This window comes from Pristis pectinata, chromosome 5, assembly GCF_009764475.1.
Source record: "Pristis pectinata isolate sPriPec2 chromosome 5, sPriPec2.1.pri, whole genome shotgun sequence".
Classification (NCBI taxonomy): Eukaryota; Metazoa; Chordata; class Chondrichthyes; order Rhinopristiformes; family Pristidae; genus Pristis; species Pristis pectinata.
In genome coordinates, this window is record NC_067409.1 from 38,835,381 (window position 1) to 38,860,037 (window position 24,657).

The following is a 24,657-nucleotide window of genomic DNA, read 5'->3' on the forward strand; positions in this document are numbered from 1 at the left end:
ATCTGCCCGAAATCACTATTCATGGTCTCCTAATGTCCATATTTACCTGTCTTGGATGCAGAGGTCCTGTCTTGCTGACCTAAAGTTTTGGCTGGCATCGGGCACTCATGTGTAGCAAGGAAGCCCCACACCTGAAACATCCCTGAAAGCTTTCACTTGCAGTCAGTCTTTCCTCCAGCTTTGCATGCTTGTCAGATTTGAGGGTAATTTAATATTCTTAATTGTCTCTGAACTGTATGAGACATTTAAAACTATTAATTTTGAAGCAAATAATTAAAAGAACGAATTTAAATTGAACAAAAATACCTTTTTTTTTGACTGTTTGAAAACATTAAAGCAATTTTTTTAAAAAGGGACTTGCATTTTCTTTTGTCTCCTAATCCACAGTCCTACAATCCCAAGGGAGATCATTGGGATTTCGAACCTTGAGCAGGTTTTGCCTGCCACAAAATGCCAGAGGTAATTCCCCCAGCATTACTATTGGGGATCGCTGTTAGAGTGGGTTATGCCACTGGATTCCATGTGGAATCCGGCAATGAAGTGAACTGACAGATTTGGCATTCTGAATCTCAGTACCTATATTTCGTAGCACATCCACAAGAGTTCTGACTTTTATTTAAATGGCTAAATGCCAGTGGTTGCATTTGGAACCTGTGGCATGAACCAGCAAGATCAGGCACAATAAGATTGCATTGAGAAACTGCCATGAAGAGCACCCAATCTCAATTCTCTCTGCTCTATCACATGCACTTAAACATTATAAACATTATAAAACAAGCAGCAAGTGTATTACAAGACAGTTGCTTAATTTTGGAAGTCATACATAGCTAAAGTACTCTCACCTTTTGGAGCTTATGGTCCTGAAATGCACATGTGTTATTGCCTTGTGGAACTAAATCCCAATTTTCTGTATTTTTATATATGCATTTAAGAAATGATACTTAAAAATTAAAAATAATTCTGTGGGCCTGTGTAATCTAGATAATTGGTTTTGGAAGAGAACATTTCACTGAACTGCATTAAATTGGTTATCTTAGAGCCAATGAGATGTTCTCAACCTTTGCAAATATTACAGTTGATAGTCGATGCAACTCCAATGTACTGTTCAAATCTTTACAAGTAGGAGAATGAGAAAATGAAATCTGGTTCCCTGTCATTGAATTCCATATTAGTATCTGCTTTACAGTTGAAAATTGGAAGTTTATTTTACAGCTTGTAATTTTATAAATTGCAGTGCTTAAGACTGAGGCACATTATTATTTCGAGAACTGTGCATTACAGATATGGCAGATAGTCATAGTGCTGTGGTGATGAAAGATGTCAGTAGGAATCATAAAGTGAGCAGTCTGCCTCAACCCCATCACGGCAATCTATCAGTCACATCAATCATATCACTGCTACCTAACAGGTTGTTTGCAGCACTGTTTACAGGACAGCTTGACACATTGAATCATCTTTCTTGCTTTGGTTGATTGTGGTGAGGTATGGAGTGTGGCTGAGAATCATAGACTTCCTGCTGCTGACATTGTGGATTTTCTTCAACTCAACACCGATCTATATCTCTTTCCACTTCTGACGCTGTGCCTCCATCACAAGTTCGCTACACATTTCCATTCGCCTTGCCCTTTTGATGCTGACTCTTCCTCCCTGGCTGTCTCTTGCTTTAGATACTCTCATAAGATTGGCAGTTTAGTTTTTCAGCAGCTGATTGTGGCACTGTTGTGATAAATTGCTTGCTCTACTGGCACTGTACCCAGTCCAAATCATTCCATATTGGTGGAGGTAATGATAACAAAATTAAAGTACTTGATCCTACTGCCCATCAACCAACTGCATTTTTTTAAAACCAGATTTTGGTTCACCAATATGCCCACTAGGTCCAGTAGATTAGCAGGTGAGGTAAGCAAACTTCAGTTGGTGGTGCCTTACTTGGTTCAAGAGAGTTTTGAGGTAGTGCTGATGGTAGTGTTGCTCCCAGCTGTGACTTTGTGTCACTAACCCTGCCTTACTTTTGCTTTTGTTCTGCTTTCTTGATTATATTTGCTTCTGGCTACATTTTACCCATTAGAAACTTTCACCTGGAGCTCTGAGCAATGGCTTGCCCCACTAAACCACTCATCAATTCCTGTTGGGAAGAAGAAATGAGAAAGCAGCAGCAAAGCAGAAGGGAAAGGTTTGGGGTGAAAAAAATTAATGTGAGATGAGAAAATTAGTAGCATCATTGGAGACTCGAGTAATGGGAGGATCCCACATTACTATCTACCCATTTCATGTTGCTGTGGTGGAGGATCTGCTATAAACTTAAAATTCACTTCCTTCGTTAATGTGTACAGAAAGGGGGAAATAAAACTACTGTCATGGAAAAATGAGAGTGGATCATCTTGTTCTTTAGTTGCAAATTACAGGCCAGCTTGATTCTCATTGCTGAGTAACTGGTAAGAGTTTAATGATATGTAGTCACACAGCTGCAGTCCTGATGCACTTGAAGACTTGACATCAGATACATCTGAATGGAGTGGGCCACTAGGTATCAGTTCTGCATTGTAATGATGAGGTATCCAAGAACTCGTTAATTGATCATTTCTGGAGAATGTACAAGATGTGTTTATTTGATTACAGCTAAGTATCCTTAGGTTTTTATGAGCATTTAAGTGGTAATCTCAACAAGTAATAAGTGTTACCCTCAACTGAATGACAGTTCTTGTTTTGAGCTTTGTGATTTATTGAAATGAATTTGTGATCTTTGAAGTACATGTTAAGGAAAACAAATCCGCCAGGATCATCAGTGGGTGCAACCTGTTGGAATTTTTGCTCCTGACCACCATTATCTAGGGGCTTGTGCTGAACGAACAATGAATATTGATTGGGACTTCAATGATTAATCTATGAATGCATATTAACAAGGGTATTTCTCAATCAGCATCTCTAAGAACTTAACTCTAACAAACCACTGAAAAATTAAGCAGATAGCCATATAAATTTTACTAATTTTGTGCACTATTTGCATTGCCAAAGGCAGAAACAAATAGTATTCACATCCATTTCTATTATATTTATACACATTAATGCCTACTGAGTGCCTTTTCATTTTCTCCATTGTTTTCTTTCATTTATCTCTCTTAATGGGATAATCTACAGTAAGGCACCACAGACACCCACATTTTCTAATCCAGAGTGCAAGTTTACCCTGAAAGATTAGAATAATTTGCTAAATTCACAAAGCAATGTGAGCCTTGGTACATTGTTTGCAGTCAGTTATCATTCTAATTATATGAATTTCTAGATACAGATTTGAGCATCTGCTATGAACACAATTGACATAGAAGAAAAATTTGGTGCAAGTGAACTAATCCCACACTGCTATTTCCACTCTCCTATTTCCAATTTTAACTTGGCTTTGCCCCTATCTATTTCGTAACTTCATTTTCTCCCCTCTCTCTTTCCTCTTTATAATGCTTCTCGCTCTCGCTTCCTGCTGTGGGATTAAATTTCTCAACCAAAAGAGGCCTATCCACATCCCAGACAGTCTGTCCAGGTGAGGCAGCACTTCACCTGTGAATCAGCGGGTGTCATTTATTGCATCCAGTGCGACCTCTACATCGGTGAGACCTGATGCAGATTGGGTGTCCACTTCGTCGAGCACCTTCGTTCCGTCTGCCACAAAAGCAAGGATCTCCCAGTGGCCATCCACTTCAATTCCACATCCCACTCCCATACCAGCATGTAGATTCATGGCCTCCTCTACTGCCATGTAGGTTGGAGGAACAACACCTTATATTTCGCTTTGGTAGTCTCCAACCTGACAGCCTCAACATCGATTTCTCTAACTTCTGTTAACCCTCTCCCGTCTTCTCCCTCCCCCCACCTCCTTTTTTTTTCCTCCTTTGTCTTCCCTCATTCCTGTGGCCCCTTCACCCCCCCTTCTCTTTCCCCTCCCTCCCCCCTTCTCTTTCCCCTCCCTCCCCCCTTCTCTTTCCCCTCCCTCCCCCCTTCTCTTTCCCCTCCCTCCCCCCCTTCTCTTTCCCTCCCTCCCCCCTTCTCTTTCCCCTCCCTCCCCCCTTCTCTTTCCCCTCCCTCCCCCCTTCTCTTTCCCCTCCCTCCCCCCTTCTCTTTCCCCTCCCTCCCCCCTTCTCTTTCCCCTCCCTCCCCCCTTCTCTTTCCCCTCCCTCCCCCCTTCTCTTTCCCCTCCCTCCCCCCCTTCTCTTTCCCCTCCCTCCCCCCCTTCTCTTTCCCCTCCCTCCCCCCCTTCTCTTTCCCCTCCCTCCCCCCCTTCTCTTTCCCCTCCCTCCCCCCCTTCTCTTTCCCCTCCCTCCCCCCCTTCTCTTTCCCCTCCCTCCCCCCCTTCTCTTTCCCCTCCTCCCCCCTTCTCTTTCCCCTCCCTCCCCCCCTTCTCTTTCCCTCCCTCCCCCCCTTCTCTTTCCCCTCCCTCCCCCCCTTCTCTTTCCCCTCCCTCCCCCCTTCTCTTTCCCCTCCCTCCCCCCCTTCTCTTTCCCCTCCCTCCCCCCCTTCTCTTTCCCCTCCCTCCCCCCCTTCTCTTCCCCTCCCTCCCCCCCTTCTCTTTCCCCTCCCTCCCCCCCTTCTCTTTCCCCTCCCTCCCCCCCTTCTCTTTCCCCTCCCTCCCCCCCTTCTCTTTCCCCTCCCTCCCCCCCTTCTCTTTCCCCTCCCTCCCCCCCTTCTCTTTCCCCTCCCTCCCCCCCTTCTCTTCCCCTCCCTCCCCCCCTTCTCTTTCCCCTCCCTCCCCCCCTTCTCTTTCCCCTCCCTCCCCCCCTTCTCTTTCCCCTCCCTCCCCCCCTTCTCTTTCCCCTCCCTCCCCCCCTTCTCTTTCCCCTCCCTCCCCCCTTCTCTTTCCCTCCCTCCCCCCCTTCTCTTTCCCCTCCCTCCCCCCCTTCTCTTTCCCCTCCCTCCCCCCCTTCTCTTTCCCCTCCCTCCCCCCTTCTCTTTCCCCTCCCTCCCCCCCTTCTCTTTCCCCTCCCTCCCCCCTTCTCTTTCCCCTCCCTCCCCCCCTTCTCTTTCCCCTCCCTCCCCCCCTTCTCTTTCCCCTCCCTCCCCCCCTTCTCTTTCCCCTCCCTCCCCCCCTTCTCTTTCCCCTCCCTCCCCCCCTTCTCTTTCCCCTCCCTCCCCCCTTCTCTTTCCCCTCCCTCCCCCCCTTCTCTTTCCCCTCCCTCCCCCCCTTCTCTTTCCCCTCCCTCCCCCCCTTCTCTTTCCCCTCCCTCCCCCCTTCTCTTTCCCCTCCCTCCCCCCCTTCTCTTTCCCCTCCCTCCCCCCCTTCTCTTTCCCCTCCCTCCCCCCCTTCTCTTCCCCTCCCTCCCCCCCTTCTCTTTCCCCTCCCTCCCCCCCTTCTCTTTCCCTCCCTCCCCCCCGTCTCTTTCCCCTCCCTCCCCCCCTTCTCTTTCCCCTCCCTCCCCCCCCTTCTCTTTCCCCTCCCTCCCCCCCTTCTCTTTCCCCTCCCTCCCCCCCTTCTCTTTCCCCTCCCTCCCCCCCTTCTCTTTCCCCTCCTCCCCCCTTCTCTTTCCCCTCCCTCCCCCCTTCTCTTTCCCCTCCCTCCCCCCCTTCTCTTTCCCCTCCCTCCCCCCCTTCTCTTTCCCCTCCCTCCCCCCCTTCTCTTTCCCCTCCCTCCCCCCTTCTCTTTCCCTCCCTCCCCCCCTTCTCTTTCCCCTCCCTCCCCCCCTTCTCTTTCCCCTCCCTCCCCCCCTTCTCTTTCCCCTCCCTCCCCCCCTTCTCTTTCCCCTCCCTCCCCCCTTCTCTTTCCCCTCCCTCCCCCCCTTCTCTTTCCCCTCCCTCCCCCCCTTCTCTTTCCCCTCCCTCCCCCCCCCCTTCTCTTTCCCCTCCCTCCCCCCTTCTCTTTCCCCTCCCTCCCCCCCTTCTCTTTCCCCTCCCTCCCCCCCTTCTCTTTCCCTCCCTCCCCCCTTCTCTTTCCCCTCCCTCCCCCCCTTCTCTTTCCCCTCCCTCCCCCCCTTCTCTTTCCCCTCCCTCCCCCCCTTCTCTTTCCCCTCCCTCCCCCCCTTCTCTTTCCCCTCCCTCCCCCCCTTCTCTTTCCCCTCCCTCCCCCCCTTCTCTTTCCCCTCCCTCCCCCCCTTCTCTTTCCCCTCCCTCCCCCCCTTCTCTTTCCCCTCCCTCCCCCCCTTCTCTTTCCCCTCCCTCCCCCCCTTCTCTTTCCCCTCCCTCCCCCCCTTCTCTTTCCCCTCCCTCCCCCCCTTCTCTTTCCCCTCCCTCCCCCCCTTCTCTTTCCCCTCCCTCCCCCCCTTCTCTTTCCCCTCCCTCCCCCCTTCTCTTTCCCCTCCCTCCCCCCTTCTCTTTCCCCTCCCTCCCCCCCTTCTCTTTCCCCTCCCTCCCCCCTTCTCTTTCCCCTCCCTCCCCCCCTTCTCTTTCCCTCCCTCCCCCCCTTCTCTTTCCCCTCCCTCCCCCCTTCTCTTTCCCCTCCCTCCCCCCCTTCTCTTTCCCCTCCCTCCCCCCCTTCTCTTTCCCCTCCCTCCCCCCTTCTCTTCCCCTCCCTCCCCCCCTTCTCTTTCCCCTCCCTCCCCCCCTTCTCTTTCCCTCCCTCCCCCCCTTCTCTTTCCCTCCCTCCCCCCCTTCTCTTTCCCCTCCCTCCCCCCCTTCTCTTTCCCCTCCCTCCCCCCCTTCTCTTTCCCCTCCCTCCCCCCCTTCTCTTTCCCCTCCCTCCCCCCCTTCTCTTTCCCCTCCCTCCCCCCCTTCTCTTTCCCCTCCCTCCCCCCCTTCTCTTTCCCCTCCCTCCCCCCCTTCTCTTTCCCCTCCCTCCCCCCCTTCTCTTTCCCCTCCCTCCCCCCTTCTCTTTCCCCTCCCTCCCCCCTTCTCTTTCCCCTCCCTCCCCCCTTCTCTTTCCCTCCCTCCCCCCCTTCTCTTTACCCTCCCTCCCCACCTTCTCTTTCCCCTCCCTCCCCACCTTCTCTTTCCCCTCCCTCCCCCCCTTCTCTTTCCCCTCCCTCCCCCCCTTCTCTTTCCCCTCCCTCCCCCCCTTCTCTTTCCCCTCCCTCCCCCCCTTCTCTTTCCCCTCCCTCCCCCCCTTCTCTTTCCCCTCCTCCCCCCCTTCTCTTTCCCCTCCCTCCCCCCTTCTCTTTCCCCTCCCTCCCCCCCTTCTCTTTCCCCTCCCTCCCCCCCTTCTCTTTCCCCTCCCTCCCCCCTTCTCTTTCCCCCCCCTCCCCCCCTTCTCTTTCCCCTCCCTCCCCCCCTTCTCTTTCCCCTCCCTCCCCCCCCTTCTCTTTCCCCTCCCTCCCCCCCTTCTCTTTCCCCTCCCTCCCCCCCTTCTCTTTCCCCTCCCTCCCCCCCTTCTCTTTCCCCTCCCTCCCCCCCTTCTCTTTCCCCTCCCTCCCCCCCTTCTCTTTCCCCTCCCTCCCCCCCTTCTCTTCCCCTCCCTCCCCCCCTTCTCTTTCCCCTCCCTCCCCCCCTTCTCTTTCCCCTCCCTCCCCCCCTTCTCTTTCCCCTCCCTCCCCCCCTTCTCTTTCCCCTCCCTCCCCCCCTTCTCTTTCCCCTCCCTCCCCCCCTTCTCTTTCCCCTCCCTCCCCCCTTCTCTTTCCCCTCCCTCCCCCCTTCTCTTTCCCCTCCCTCCCCCCCTTCTCTTTCCCCTCCCTCCCCCCCTTCTCTTTCCCCTCCCTCCCCCCCTTCTCTTTCCCCTCCCTCCCCCCCTTCTCTTTCCCCTCCCTCCCCCCCCTTCTCTTTCCCCTCCCTCCCCCCCTTCTCTTTCCCCTCCCTCCCCCATTCTCTTTCCCTCTCCTCCCCCCCCTTCTCTTCCCTCCCTCCCCCCCTTCTTCTTTCCCCTCCCTCCCCCCCTTCTCTTCTCCCTCCCTCCCCCCTTCTCTTTCCCCTCCTTCCCCCCCTTCTCTTTCCCCTCCCTCCCCCCTTCTCTTTCCCCCTCCCTCCCCCTTCTCTTTCCCCTCCCTCCCCCCTTCTCTTTCCCCCCTCCCCCCCTTCTCTTTCCCCTCCTCCTCCCCTTCTCCTTTCCCCTCCATCCCCCCTTCTCTTTGCCGCATCCCTCTCCCACTTCTCCTTTCCCCTCCCTCCCCCCCTTCTCTTTCCCTCTCCCTCCCCCCTTCTCTTTCCCTCCCTCCACCCCCTTCTCTTTCCCCTCCCTCCCACCCCTTCTCTTTCCCCTCCCTCCCCCCCTTCTCTTTGTCCCCTCCCTCCCCCCCTTCGTCTTTCCCCTCCCTCCCCCCCTCCCCCCTGTCTCTTTCCCCTCCTCCCCCCCTCCCCCCTTCTCTTTCCCCTCCCTCCCCCCCCTCCCCCCTTCTCTTTCCCCTCCCTCCCCCCCCTCCCCCCTTCTCTTTCCCCTCCCTCCCCCCCTCCCCCCTTCTCTTTCCCCTCCCTCCCCCCCTCCCCCCTTCTCTTTCCCCTCCCCCCCTCCCTCCCTCCCCCCTTCTCTTTCCCCTCCCCCCCTCCCTCCCTCCCCCCTTCTCTTTACCCTCCCCCCCTCCCTCCCTCCCCCCTTCTCTTTCCCCTCCCCCCCTCCCTCCCTCCCCCCTTCTCTTTTATCCCATGGTCCACTGCCCTCTCTGACCGGATTCCTCTTCCTTCAGCCCTTTGCCTCTTCTACCTATCATCTCTCAGTTTCTTGGTTCTCCCCCCTCCCCAACCCCCACCCTCCTACCTTCCTCCTTTCACCTGGACTCACCTATCACCTGCCTGCATGTGCATCTCCCACGACCACCTTACTCTGGCTTGTGCCCTCTTCCTTTCCAGTCCTGATGAAGGGTCTCCACCCGAAACGTCAACTGTTTCTCTCCATGGATGCTGCCTGACCTGCTGAGTTCCTCCAGTGTTTTGTGTGTATTGTCCTATCCAATCAAATTCCACTTTCTAGTTCTTGCCCCATTCCTTGGAGTTTATGGCACTTTATGCACATCCAAATACTTCTGAAATGTCTTGAAGAATTTCAGTCTCCATCACTCTACTGAAGGTGAGTTCCAAATTTCCCATCAACCTCCAGGTGAAAATATTTCTCTACAGTGCTCCCAAGTCATTTGACCAAATATTTTAATCAATGTTTCTTGGCTACTAACCCCCATCTAACCCTTTCAAAATGTCATACACTATTAAATCTCCCTTCACCCAGAGAAAACATCCTATCCGGTCCTCCTTTATAGCCAAAGTTATCCAGTCAATTCCATTCCATTTCTCTCATTTCCCTATCTCCCTCCCTTTGCCCCTTACTTCTCTCCATTTTCAGTTGTTTACCATTGTTTTATGCTAACATATGCTGTCAGTGCATGGAAAATAAAAGACTAAGCCTTTCCATGATTTGTATCTGTCCACTTATTACACTTGCAATATAGCCTCACTTATAGTGGCAGAATATCTAAAGGAGTTTCCTTGGAGCATTTTTGAGTCAAATTAGACACCTGAGCCACAGAAAGAGACACTTAAAATAGATGTAGAAGTCCTTTGTCAAAGGGCTCAGTTTTAAGGAACCTTTTAAAGGTGGAAAGTTTTGTAGATGGAATCCCAGCTTCTAGTCTTGAATGGTGAGGGCTGGTGAAGCAACCTATTATTGAGGGGAAGCAAGAGGCCAGAAGTGGAGGAACACATTTCTTAAAGGGTGGGAGGAGATTAAAGGTAGAGAGGAACAAGATCGTGTAGTGATTTGAAAACAAGCACATGAATTTTACAATGGTGTGTTAATTAATTGGGAGCCAAACATGCACAAGTCTGATGGATTTTGTGCACATTAGGAAACGTACCAGAATTTTGGGTGACCTCAAGTTAATGGAGGGTGGCAGAATGGGAGACTGCTAGGGGAGGTATTGGGATAGATAACTAGAGATAATCAAACGTGGATGAGTGTTACAGCCAAGCTGAAGCAAAGATAATTTTTTGCATTGATGCTGAGGTGGGAATTGGTGGTCTTGGCCATGCACGGACATATGGTCTTAATCTGGATGTTGGGATAAGAGGCAATTGGATGAATGAATGTAGCCTGTGATGATAAAAGAATATGAAAATGGGTTGGGTCTTCCCAGGTAATTTCTGTTCCTCCAGTATCAGATGTCAGCAGTTTGACAATTTAGTGATGATGGAGAGATTAAGCAAGGTGGTGCTGAGTACAATAGTTTATTCAGAGTCAAACAACACAGAAATAGTCCCTTGACCCGCTGTCAAGCACTCATCTCTACTAATCTCATTTACCAGCACTTGATCCATAAGCTTCTATGCTTTGGCGATTCAAATGTTGTGAGAGCTCTTGACTCACCAGCTACTCGGGTAGTGCTTTCTGGATTACAACTACTCTCTGGGTGAAAGCAATTTCCTCAACTCCCCTCCAACATTTGGGAACAGTTGGTCTGGTATTATGGAAGTTCAGAAGGTTTAGGAGAAAGGGGATGGTATTAAAGAAAAATCCTCAGCAATAATGATGTTGATTTAGAAGTAATGATGCTAGAGTATGAAGAAAAGACAATTCAGGTGGGACTCTAGCCCAGAAATTCCAATTTGATGAACTACATGGACATTATAGCAGGAAATTGTTGGCCATTTGTCTATTTGAAAATCTGCTTTCTATGAGTCTGGACTAAGGATTTGTTTAAGAGGCTGGTTGATCTCCATAGGCCCCATTGGAGCCCATCTTATGGTTGAGATCAAGAGAGTGGTCAGGGGTGCTGCCTTTTGTAGCCAGGGATTATGCAAGAAGAATAGGGGTAGATGCATTTGGCGGGGGTTTTGAGGGAGAATTGAGAACAGCCCAGGCTGATACCTTGGTTTGGGGGTCAGGTATGGGGGCAGATGGGGACAGTGGAAGGAGAAGAATGATCTGGTGCTTTGTGCAGGATGGCAGTGAGGGAAAAGATGATCAGGGCCAGTGCTATAGTCCTGTGTAGCAGGGGAAGGATGAGCAGGACCGTGATGATGATAGAGATGGGGGAGAAATAAATTCTATTTATTTATTTGTTTTTGTGACTTATAGTAATGTGTATGCTTTGCACTGTACTGCTGCCACAAAACAACAATTTGCATGACATGTGCCAGTGATGATAAACCTAATTATGATTCTGAAAGGTTAAGGGACCTTTGGGTTGATGCCTCAGGTTTGGATACTGAAGGGTGGTGGGGCAGAGTATTTGCCAGAACTCTGAAAGACAATGGGAGTTTCAATTGAGCTTTGGATGTTATTGCCCTCCTTATCCCAGGAAGTGACCAATGACGATACTGTCTCGGATGACTTGATCCAAGTTTCCCTAGGTCTCTTTGAAAGGAGCGTTCGATGGTGAATGAAAACAATCTGTGCATCCCTGATGCAGGAGACGCATCTAGGGCACAAGGCGACTCTCACTCAGAACTGCCTGGTCAAAATTCACAAATTACCTGAAAACAGTTGTTGTGTTTCACTCAGGAAAGAAAATGGAATTTTAGTTGCAGAACTGTGGAAATGAAGCTACAATGTTTCACTGAGTTTCTAGCTCTTTGTACAACAGCGATAGAGTCCTAGCACAGAAACTGGCCTTTGGCCCACCAAGTCCATGTTGACTGTCCAGCACCTGTTTTTACCCTAATCCTACTCTAACCCATTTGATTCTCCCCACATTCCATTTAGCTGTGGGGAGGGAGGCTGGGGAGAGGGAGAGAGACTTGAATCCTAGTTGCTGGAGGTAGCATTTTACCAACTGTGCCACTTTGCGGTCCACACTGCTTGAGTGATAACCAGAACCAGGTACATGTGGTAGAATGAATGGCAGTTTTAATGGGATTCTGAATACAAGTATACCATAGGAACAAAGAAATCTTTAATTAGCTGCATTAAGTAATTTTGGCATGTTAATCTTATGAGATTTACATGACACAGTACTTTGTGGTTGTCAAATGTACATATTGAATAGCAGAATGTTACACTATCTGTTGAATTAGATCAACCTAATGTGTTAAATCATCCATGATTTAACATCATTCTTAAATATTAACAATTGAAACTTGAATCATTTTTGAACAAGGCCTGTAGCATAGTCAATGTTTCCTAATTTGCTGGGATGCAAACCTATCACTAGACTAAGCCTTTGCTCATTAGCATTGTTTGGATCTGCATTCTGGAAGAGTAATTGAAGCCAGTTATTCCACAGCAGCCTATTGTATAAATTATAAATATTTTATACTGAAGGAAGCTCAGGAGGACTGTTAAGGTTTTAGTAGTCACAAAGCTACTTTCAAGCAGTAGCACCAGAATCTGAATGTATTACTACATAATGGAGTGGCCAGTAAGCAAACAATACGAAAATGCTATATTAAGCTAAAATACTATTTAACATACTAAAATGCAATAGTTTTCATTGAATAAATATGACAACATTTTTCCACAGATATGCGTCGCAAAGATGTCTACAAGGAATTCTCAGGCTGTGGATTCAGTTATCAAACCATTGGATACCATTCCTGAAGATCGAAAAGTCAGAGTACAAAGGACTCAGAGCAGTTTTGATCCATTTGACAAGCCAACAAGTCAAGTGAAAAGGGTCCATTCTGAGAACAATGCGTGCATTAACTTCAAGAGCTCCTCCAGCGGTAAAGAGTCTCCAAAGTTGAGACGACATTCCAGCCCCAGTTCAGTAAGTCATTGCTCCTGCAATGCTGTCCCTCTCTATTAGTATGGATGTGAAATTCTGGATTTTATGTTTTTGATGTACTTTTTATAAATATGCATGGGTTTATTTTGCTCTGGGGAATTAATGTCTTTTCAATATTTATGGATATAAATAAGCATGCTTATCCTTTTGCACATTTTATTTCTTGAGTCAATTCTAAAAGGTCAGTAATAGTCTTTCAGAAATGAAGGCTTTGAACCTGTGTTTGTAATATAGTTCTTTACTGGAGTGGGATTGTGTTGGCTGGGAAATAATGAGCAGATCAGAGAATGCTGATAAATTAGAAAATGATTTGTGCTGTGATCTTGGACCATACAGTCATTGCTGACATTGGCAAGGTGGAAGTTTGAAGCCAACTTCTGGAATTCTTGAATGGTGAATGTTAGGTAGGAAAATAAAGACATAATGAAATTAATAGATGGAAGGAAATTAAATTGAAACTTCATTACCAATAGAAATACAAAATACCTTGGTTTGTAATAACAATTTGCTTTTATGTATTTGTAGCTAGATTTTACTTAGTTTCTCTGTGAATGATTTCTGTTTGCAGTTTATCTGTCATGAAATTGCCCTTAGTAATGTGATTGTTACTTAAATTCTTTCTGTGCCATTCAAAACCAATAAATAACATTCACATTTATATGGAAGATCTGTGATTAATCCAAATTAATACATTAGATTAACCACATTATTACAGGTTACATGAAATTAGCAAAGATCTAAGTAGTTGGACTGCAATTTCTGCTTGAATGAAAGCTGTAGGTAGGTCACATTGGAAAGATGTCTCTCACTTTAATTAATTTTTCTCATTCATATTCATGTAATGAACTTTCTCACTTGTTTGCCACAGCGCTGATAAATCCTTAATAAATTTTAGTGCTCTATCTCATTGATGTTCTTTGCATCTGAAACAGACATTCTGGTCCCAGGTCTGTCATGGGAAGGCATTACCAGGTGGTCAGAGGAGAAGGGTCAAGGATGTGCTCAAAGCCTCCTTGAAGAAATGCAACATCCCCACTGACTCCTGAGAATCTCTAGCATATGACCACTCAAAGTAGAGAAGGAGCATTTAGAATGATATTGAGAATCTCGAGGTTATGCATTGGGAGCATATTGAGACCTTGTGAGGACCACCTCATAAACTACCCACTTGTAGTGTAAATTAATGTATTAATTTGGATTAATCACAAATCTCCATATAAATGTGAATATTACTGTTGATTGCCACCTGCTCAATATGAAGTAGAGTTTGTGGTTTCTGTATTGGCCTCACTAACCGCCTCGGAATCCATACAAGCAGCGTGGAAATAGGTCATCCTCTATCTTGGGGAACTGTAAAAGATGATAATATTTTGCACAAGACAGTGGTTAGACCTAATTTAGAATACTGCTTTAGGTTTTGGTTCTCTTACACAGTGGTAGATATTGATGGCTTGGGCAGTTTACAAAGAAGGAATACATGACTATAATACCTTATTCACTCTGTTGAAGAGCTGGGCCCATATAGTTTAGAAAAACTGTAAGATTGGGGCAATATATCAATGTTAATAAAATAATAGCCAAATACATAATGGTTATATACATTATTTCAACTGGATAGGTTAGGAAGGATTAGTAGTTAAAATCTCAAGTTATTGTCAATTTAGAGCCATGTGGTGTCAGGCACTATTTCTTTTTGCTGAGTGGATGACGTGAAACAGTGAGGAAAAAACAAGAAATTATAGATGCTGTAAATCTGAAATAAAACAGAAAATGCTGGTCAGCAGATTAGATGGCATCTATGGAAAGTGACCCTGAGTATAACATTTCAGATGAAAGATCTTTCACCAGAAGTTGTTCTTTTGTTTCTCATCACACAGATGCTGCCTGATATGCTAAGTGCTTCAGGCATTTTCTGGTATTGCTTCAAATTTTCAGCACCTGCAGTTTCTTGTTTCACTTTCCATTTTTTTTAAATTAGTATACAGCTGTTTTAAAGGCTGGATTCATAGCACGAGTTTTTACTTTGCTTTAAGTTAGATTTACACACATTTTTCAACAGAACCAAATTAGCTATCTGTTTTCTCTTCTATTCTGTGTAAGCTTGATTTTAGCCCTTGGACCTTTTGGATTTTTAGACAAATTAGAAAAACTCACTGACAGCCTTTGATAAAATAAAGGTTGTGTTGGTTTGCCAGATCTCTAGAATAAATTCAATCTACTCTTGACTCCCTTATGCATTTTAATCCAAACTAGAGAAAGAAATTGCTTTATATTGGATTTTATTTTCATGTGTTGTATCTGGTTAGAGCTCAAATTACAAGAGTTGAAAAATAAAGAGAAAAAGTATTGCGAACACCTGATTAAATTCTGTTTTTGAGATTGTATTGAGAGTTTTCAATTTCACTAAAACTGCTGTGGATTGCAAATTGTAGTGCCAGATTACGTAGTGTTTTCATCCTCTTGATTTTCCAAATCTATACATTCATTATAATATTGCACTTTATTGCATTTTAACTTTAAAAAGTACCTTTAAGCCATAGAGCATGATTATTGATTTCTTGTTAAACAGGTTGAAATAATAGCAAGTTAAATAAGAATAAGGTTTAAGTGAATATCCATATCTTCCTGAAGATGCAACTGAAAATGAAGAAATATGGCATTGATCTTTAATATTGATCACATAGCACTCCATTTTCCATAGTAACTGTATGCGACAAAAATGAACAGATAGAAAAATCATACCTGTGGGCATGAAATTGGGGAAACATGAATGATTGAACAATATAGTAGTTGGAGTAATTATGTCAATAGTGGAAATTTGAGGAAATAATTTTCCTCAAGTTTGACTTGGTGTTTACTTTGTAGAAGTGTGAATATGCCAACAATTGTTTTTATAAATTTGGATTATTTTTAATTGTGTGCATTGATTTATGTTCTGGCTGCAGCATCTTAGATATTGAACATGCAGTGAGTAATTTTAGCAAAATTGTATAGTGAAAACTGAATTCCAGTTTAAATGATTTATCTTTTTATCTAATGAATATTGTGATAAAGATGTGATGTGACAAAAGTCATTCACTTCATATATAAATTGCAGAATTAAGTAAAAGTTAATTTTCTGCTGTCCTGTGAAACAAACATTTACTTAATGTGTATCTATTGAGTTCAGCTTGTTGAATGTAACCAGCTCCATCCTCAGCAGTGAGGTCCTGTGCTGTGGTAGGCCCTTCAGTAAGTAGGTTCTGTTAAGTACATGGGCCAGGGTGTATTAAATGCCTACTTCCCTGATAATCAAAACATTGTGAATGTTTCTTGTGTTTATGGAAGTAGTTCAGTGGCCCAGGTGTCTTGAGTTTCCATCCTGGTAAATTGTGAAATGGATTTAGATGAATCTGATAATTTGCTGGCAGACTTCAGAAAGATGGCCTTAACAGCTGCTGGTTTGTTTTAAAGAACTTAATTAGTTTAATTTATTGCCTTCAGGAAAAAAGACTGTCACCCCTTTCTCATCTACCCACACATGATTTCAGTTCCAAAGTTTATGATCATCTTCTAAATCCTTCAGGGAAGCTTGTAAAAGAAAATAAATACTGCTTTGCTGGTGTGGCCTAGATCCCAGAAACAAACAAAAGAGGTGACATATGGTTTCCGTGTACAGCCAGTGCAGATAAAGGTATCATTTAATATGCTTTTTTTTTCTTATCTTTGTCTTGCCCTGTATTACTTACCTTTTTTATTTATTGGAACAAAATTGGAAAAATGTTTAAGCATTTTAATATTTATCTTTGGCACAAATCTGCATTATCTTTGAAAATAAAATTACAATGAACATGGATTTAAACTTTAAAAGTTATTTTTTCTGTTGCTTCTTAATTGGCTTTAGGCCCATATATATAGCAACTAAAGATTGTGTATTAAGGCCAAACAGAGTTTTAACTCTAAATATCTTCACCAGTGTAGCATAGATTGCCCACTGTTTGGTATTTGTTTTGGATTGTTCAATCTGGAGTTGAACACTGTCAAAATCATCCAATTTTCTTAATATTCTAAAACTGGACGACTTGTAAAACTGTCATTTGGGTTTCATCTGAACTGTCCATCGTTTAAGAGTGTACCTTTAAAAAATCATATTTTCTTTGGAAAGTGGAGGCTTTCTAGTCCATAATTAAAATCTGTCCGAACATAGAACAGTACAGCACAGGAACAGGCCCTTCAGCCCATGATTATTGTACCATACTAATTAAGATGATGATGACACCTAATCCCTTCTGCCTGCATGTGGTCCATATCCCTCCATTCTCTGCATATTCATGTGCCTACCTAAGAGCCTCTTAAACACCTCTATCACATCTGCCTCCACCACCTCCCCTGGCAGAGCATTCCAGGCACCCACAACTCTCTGTAAACAAAAAACATGCCTCGCACATTTCCTTCGATCTTTCTCCCTCCTACCTTAAGTGCGTGCCCTCTGATATTAGACATTACGACCCTGGGAGAAAGATACCGTCTGTCTACTTTGTCTTAGCTTCTCCTAATTTTATGAACTTCTATCAGGTCTCCCCTCAGCCACTGCCACTGCTCCAGAGAAAACAACCCTGGTTTGTCCAACCTCTCCTTGTAGCACATGCTCTCTAATCCAGTCAGCATCTTGGTAAACCTCTTCTGCACCCTCTCCATAGTCTCTACATCCTTCCTATAATGGGGTGTCCAGAATTGAATGCAATATCCCTGATGTGGCATAACTAGAGTTTTTATAAAGCTGCAAAATAACTTCCTGACTCTTGAACTCAGTGCCTCAACTAATAAAGGCAAACATGCCATACGGTGCCTTTACCCCCCATCAACTTCTGCGGCCACTTTTGGGGGCTATGGACTTGGACCCCAAGGTCCCTCTGCACATCAACACTGTTAAGGGTCCTGCCATTAGCTGAGTACTTTCCCTTTTACATTTCATCTCCCAAAGTGCAACACCTCACTCTTGCCTGGATTACACTCCATCTGCCAATTTCTGCACCCATATCTGCAGCTGATCTATATCCCACTGTACCCTTTGGCAAGCTTCTACACTATCCTTAACACCACCAATTTTCATATCTGCAAATTTACTAACCCACCTATCCACATTTTCATCCAAGTCATATACATATATTTTCACAAATAAGAGGCCTCAGTATTGATCCCTGCGGAACACCACTAGTCATGGACCTCCAGCTGGAATGAGACCATCAACCACCACCCTCTGTCTTCTATGGGTAAGCCGATTCTGAACCCAAACAGCCAAGTCACCATGGATTCCATGCATCTTAATCTTCTGGATGAGCCTACCATGAGGGACCTTGTTGAATGCCTTACTAAAATCCATGTTGACGACATCCACAGCTCTACTTTCATTGATCATCTTGGTCACTTGCTCAAAATTCAATCAGCTTAGTAAGAGATGACCTGCCCCGCACAAAATCATGCTGACTTTCCCTAATTAGGCCATGCTTTTCCAAATGCTCAAAAATCCAATCCCTAAGAATTCTCTGCAATAGCTTCCCTACCGCTGACATGAGACCTACTGGTCTGTAATTTCCAGGATTATCCCCACTTCCCTCTTTGAACAAAAGAACAATACTAGCGACTCGTCCTCTGGGACTTCGCCTGTGGCTAGAGAGGACACAAAGACCCCAGCAACTCTCCTCTTATCTCTCTCAATAACTTGGGGTATATCATGTCAGGCCCTGTGGACTTATCCAACTTAATGTTCTTCAAGAGACCCAACACCACCTCCATTATCTCAAAATGCCCTAGCATATTATCATGCCCCACACTGATCTTGCTATTCTCCTTGTCCTCCCCTTTGGTGAACACTGACGCAAAGTACTCGTTTTGGACCTCGCCCACATACTCTGCCTTCAAGCACATGTACCTTCCTTGATCCTTGAGTGGTCCTACCCTCTACATGGTTATTCTTTTACTCTTGATGTATGTGTAGAATGCCTTGGGATTCTCTTTAATCCTTCTTGCCGAGGACTTTTCCTGGCTCTCCTAATTCACTTCTTGAATTCTTTTCTGGCTTCTTTATATTCCTCAAGGGTCCTGTTTGATTTTTAGCTTCCTAAACTTTACATATGCTTCCTTATCCTTCTTGACTAAATTCACAACCTGTCCTGTCATCCAAGGTTCCCTTACTTTGCCATCCTTGTCCTTCCTTCTCACTGGAACGTACCTGTCCTGTACTCTGTGCAGTGGGTCTTTAAACAACCTCAACATGTCAGATGTGGTCTTGCCAAAAAATGGCTGTTCCCAATTAACTCTCCCTAGCTCCTGCCTAATACTCTCGTAATTTGCCCTCCCCCAATTTAATACTTTCCACAAGGCCATTCTTATCCTCATTCATAACTATCTTGAAACTTAAGGAGTTGCGATCTCTGTTTCCTAAAAGTTCTCCCACTAAAGGTTAGTCACCTGGCCAGGCTAATTTCCCATTACAAGGTCCAATACAGCCCCTTTTTCTCTAGTTGGACTATCAACATACTGTTTTATGAAACTCTCTTGGATGCACCTAAAAAATTCCACCCCTCTTGCACTAAGGAAGTCCCAATCTCTTTTGGGGATGTTGAAGTCACCCAATATGACAACCTTGTTGTTTTTGCACCTTTCCCTAATCTACCTGCACATCTGTTCCTCAATGTCCCGGTGGCTATTGGAGGGTCTATAGTATAAATTCAATCAGTGATTGCACCTTCTTATTTCTGAGTTCTACCCATATAGATTCAGTGAATGAGCTCTCCATTTATGTCCCCTCTGAGTGCAGCTGTGATAGTGTCCCTGATTAACAGTGCAACTCCGCCCCCCCGCCTCCCCTCTATCTCATCTAAAACGTCAAAACCCCATAACATTAAGCAGCCAGTCCTGTCCCTTTCTCAATCAAGTCTCTAATGGCCGCAACATCATCTTTCCATGTATTGATCCATGCTCTTAAGTTCATCTTCCTTATCCTTAATACTCCTTGCATTAAAATAAACACCTATCAACCCTTCTATCCCATTTGTGTATCTTACCTGGCTCCTGCCTGCCTGACCTTACAGACTTTACTGGTTATGACATCTACCTTCCTCTCAATCCCTCCACTTTCTGACCTGGTGCTCTGGTTCCTATTCAATAATGCATCAACTTCCAGCCTCCCATCTGCCTCACTGCTACTTTGGATCCCAGCCCCCTACCAAACCCTCCCTAGTAGCACTGGGCAATCTGCCTGCCAGGATATTGGTCCCCCTCCAGGTCATCTCTGTTCCAGAAGAGACCCCAATGGTCCAAAAATCTGCATCCCTGCCCCTTCACCCACTCTTACACCATCCATCTGCCATATCCTTCTATTCTTACTAGCATATGGCACTGGGAATAATCCAGATATTACTACCCTTGAGTTCCTGCTTTTTAACCTGCTAACTCCTGATCTTCACTCCTCAGGACCTCATACCTTTTCCTCCCTATGTCATTTGTGCCAAGATACACAATGACTTCTGGCTGCTCACCCTTTCTGCAACTGCTCAGAGACATCCTTGACCCTGGTACCAGGGAGGCAATGCTTTATCCTGGAGTCTCTTTTGCAGTTACAGAATCTTCAGTCTGCCCCACCCCTAACTATCGAATCTTGTTTCACTATAGTTCTGTCTGCCTTCACCCTTCCTCTTTGAGGATCACAGCTGACCTGGCTGCTGCTGCTTTCTCCTGAACGGTCATTTCCGCAACTCCCCCCCCCCCCCCCCAAAACAGTATCCAAAATGGTATACTTGTTTTCAAGGAGAATGGCCACTAGGGAATCCTGCACTATCTGAAAGTATGAATTTTAAAGGCTAGTTTTCAGGAATTACCCTTGAGGGAAAAGATCAGGTGTTTAAACAGATCACCGGAAGCAATGAGCAGTTAATCCATTTTTTCTCAAAAGCACCTTTTATAATTTGCCTTTTTGTTATATTTTATTACGGGTAATTGGTCATGACATATCTGGTTATTTCATTGGATTTTAAATGCTAGAATGTACCTCTTTCTGATTTTAAGTGTAAATTTAATATTCTTCCTTTGCATTTTACTCAAAGTACTTCTCTAAACCCTCCTATAAAATGATGTATCATGGTTGCAATGATCTGATATTACCTAAGCCAGTATCAGAAAGCTTAGAAGATGGAGACTTGGCTCGTATGCAGAGTCAGTTTTCACAGCAAATGCACTGCCATCATTGAGGGACCTTATTTGATTCTCTCCAACCAAACCCTAATTCATACCTCTGTTCATAATCCTCTTGCTTGCTGAGCTGCTCCTTTTAATATCTCTGTAAACTTAATGTGCTTTCTTGGCTGATATTGATTCTAAACATATCAATTTGTCAGAATAAATAAGATTTTCTTGTGCCCTGACCACATAGCCTCTCACATAAAAGAATGCAGGGATGACAAAGGTGCAAAAAAAATTCCGATCACTGAAGATACCGAATGCTTGTGCAGTTTTAATTGCATTCTTAGATAGCAAGTAGCCTTCTTACCTTCTCTTTAGTTCCTATGCTCTGTCGTACTAATGAAACCATCATGGTATAAGTAGGGAAAATGTTGGCAATATACTGTATGTTGCAGGTATGTATGAATGTAGATGTGTATGTATGTACATATATACACACACACACACACATATACACACACACTGTATATAGAGACGAAGTAGGATTTAGCTTTGGATGTAGACATTGTATGATCAATGAGTTATTTAGTGGAACTGAGCAAAGTAAAATGCGAGAAGAGATGGTGGGTTGAATCAACTGGTTTGAATAGCTGTAAATAAGAATAATGTAGGCTAAGATATCATGTACATCTTAGTGAAGTAATTAAAAGGTAATAATTAAAGCAACAACATCTAAGTGAAGAAGTGGAATTATAAGAAGGAAAGTCTGAAGGAATGTCACTTAATTGCATCTGAAAAACGCACTGGCATGTGAGAGATTGCACCAAAAGTGCCCTCGAGTTGAATGCCATCAGGAATCTGCAGCAATTTGCAGGTTTATTAAGAAAAATACTTTTAATGTTTATTTTTGAAAGACATTTTACTTGCCAGGCTGAAATCTTAGCCTCTGGATTAAGCAGCACCAGAACAATTGCACTATTGGCCACTATAGATCAGTTTATGGTCTTTGTCATTCTCAAAGTTGCCCTCTCTTTGTTCTGCTGTATTATCAGTGGTAGAACCTTCAGCCACCTGAACTAAAACTTTTCATCTTGTTGGTTTTCTGAGGATCATTTAAAACTCCAGAACTACTTTAACTTTTTCCTTTCGGTCCTTTTTTCTCCCTAACATCTTACTGGTTGACATCTACTCTTATGTGAAATTTGTTGAAATACTTCACGTGAACAAAAGTGCAAGTAATTATTTGATTGTTAGCTGACTCGTGATTCAATGAGGATTAACAACATAGAGAATAATATATAATTAGTCTGATATTGCTGACAGAATCACTGAGTAGTTTTGGGGAGCAGAAATGTGAGTTGAAGCCAAGTTGTTCCCAATGTCTGCTGTTACCCATGTTCAGAAAAAATCAGGGATGTGACATGCTGCCAAAAATGTAACCCACACCAAATGAACAATTCATCTCCCTTTTTCCTCTTATATCTTGCTGTTGCTACTTGGCATTAACTCCTCCATTTGCTTTTACCTGCTGCATGTTAACTTCCATCCATCAGGCTGAAGTCAGTGTCATAGCATGGAAATAGGCCCTTTGGTCTGTCAAGGACGTGCCAACCATCAATCACCCATTTACATTAATTCTACATTAGTCCTATTTCCCCCATATTCTCTTGAACTCCTCCCAAATTCTACCACTCACCTGCACACTAGGGGCACTCTTTATTGACCAATTAACCTCCCAGCCCACACATCTTTGGGATGTGGGAGAAAACCAGAACACCCAGGAGAAACCTATGCAGTCAAAGGGAGAATGAATAAACTCTATGCAAACAGGACCTAAGGTAAGGACTGAACCTCTGTTTCTAGTACACTGAGGCAGCATCTTGACTAGCTGCTCCACTGTGCCATCCTTGGATTTGGCTGCTGTACTCCAGCTAAGTTGCTGCTTTTTAGTACATATAAGCAAAGTCATAGAGGAAAATGTTATGGTGTGCCGGTGAGTAAGTTTTAGAAAAGATTAAAAATAAAATCAGGTGAATGGTAGTTACCATGGCCTCAGTGAAAATTACAGCTGTCTCATTGCAAGCGCACACAAGCATTCCTTTCAGAAGGACTGGTTGTTTAATTCTCAACTTGAGAAAATTATCCAAGGATACAGAAGGAAATAAAAACTATTGCAGTACAAACCTCAGTGTCTGTCCACATCTCTAAGATGAATTTGCACAATGTGTTTTTTTTATGCACTAAAATGCAGGATTCTTTTGTGTGTGAATGAGATGTTACTTGCTCCAAACAGTGAAAAATAGTTGAAAGCTTTTTTGTACTATTAAGCCATATGGAACCAGAAGTCCATTATCAGCATGTGATGATAATCCCTATATGGAGAGCTGTGAGATTTTCCTCTGAGTCTACATTTAACAAACTCAATATGTTACTATTAGATTTTTGTGCTTTGATATTCCATTTGTCAAATGATTGTTAAATTATATTTTTGAATTTTTTTTGATTGTGCTCCCTGTGCCTGGATCCACTTTCCAGAACTAGCAATTACAGATTAAAGGATCGGAATAGATGTATAGAATCACTGATAAGAGTAGTTCTGAAATTATTCTGACCCATTAATGCATGATGCTTAATGACTTTGTCTGAAAGTCCTCCATAATTTTATCAGAAGTGTTAACCTGTTTGTTTTAAATGGTACATGCTTCCATTAAAGCAAGGAGGTAAATTTAAGATAAATGCCTTGATAATTCTAACTTCAAAGTCATTGACTACTGGGTTTACAGTAAAGTTTCTTAAATGGCTTCTTTGATTTTCACATTCCAGAGGGACCATCTTCTCCTTTTGTACACCGTTTCCAACAGATGCATATCAGTTATGTAATACGAAAAGTGCAATGGGAAACCTTGAAAAATACATTGCCCCTGTATTTAAAAAAAAAATTGCCTCCATTGAAGTATGGAATTTCTACTTCTCATGGTGTGAACTTTTATGTTCTTTGAACAAGATTGTGAATAATTGGCAAGACTTTGGTGTTTGAGCTGTGGATGTTATGTCTATCAGAATGTGTAATTGAGGCAATACAAGACCATTTTGTTTGAGATGCATAACAACTGGTAGAGAGAAGATATTCTGTCTGTTGATGCAGCCGCATAGAAATCCAGGTCCTAGCTGTGGCTTGTGTTGTGCTTCAAGTGCCCAATTAAGTCCCTTCACAACCCATTAATGGATAAATGACGACATGCAGATTGTGACACAGTATCAATATCAGAAGTGTTATACATTTTAAGGATCTGAGGAAGGGGATTCAGTAATAATAATGTCAACAAATCATTTGGTTTGATATATTTTTCCCTTTTAATGTGTATAATGTCAGCAGTGCTCTTATTTTAGCATTACAAGAATGGAATAAACTTGCTTTAGAACTACTTTGGTCTGAATGTTAAAAACATTCTTTGGCATTTGCATGTAGATGTGTTTTGGAACAGAATATTCACTTTAAAATGTTGTGCTCTCTTCTGCTCAATCTCAGTTTTCACCTCCCTCTCTACATTCTCTCTTTCCCTCCTCCCCCCACCTCCCCCCCCCCCCCCCCAAACCACCCATATTCTCCCCTTAACCATTATTGCTTCAAAGGCATTTTGGAGTATTTTCTTATTTAGGCCCATAACTCCATTACCGTATCCCAGGGATATTAATTTACTATGTAGTGGGAAAAGAGAGAGTGGGTGTGGATATCATTGTTGAATATGATTCTGTCCTCATCTGATTTTTTGCATATGCACTTGTGGAGCAGTTGTTACTGGATTTTAATTGGCAGCAGGGAACTCACTTCTTATCCCACCCCCACCCCGCCTTTGAACAGAGTGCAAAGACAGATGGTAATTTGTGAAATAAATCATTAGGCTTGAATGCTATTATTGGAAATTTAGGCATTGTATGT

General features: G+C 44.3%; 1 protein-coding gene across 8 annotated transcripts in view; it reads left to right on the forward strand.

The window, feature by feature from the left end:
• cdk14 (cyclin-dependent kinase 14) overlaps window positions 1–24,657 on the forward strand; it is a 477,589-nt gene that overhangs the window by 120,307 nt on the left and 332,625 nt on the right. For 7 of the 8 annotated variants that reach the window (XM_052016680.1, XM_052016679.1, XM_052016685.1 and 4 more), the window contains one exon: window positions 12,294–12,539. The exons of the other annotated variant lie outside the window; for it this stretch is intronic. In XM_052016680.1, coding sequence (XP_051872640.1) covers window positions 12,294–12,539 — 246 coding nt within the window. The remainder of the gene's footprint in view (window positions 1–12,293; window positions 12,540–24,657) is intronic. 8 annotated transcript variants of the gene reach the window in all.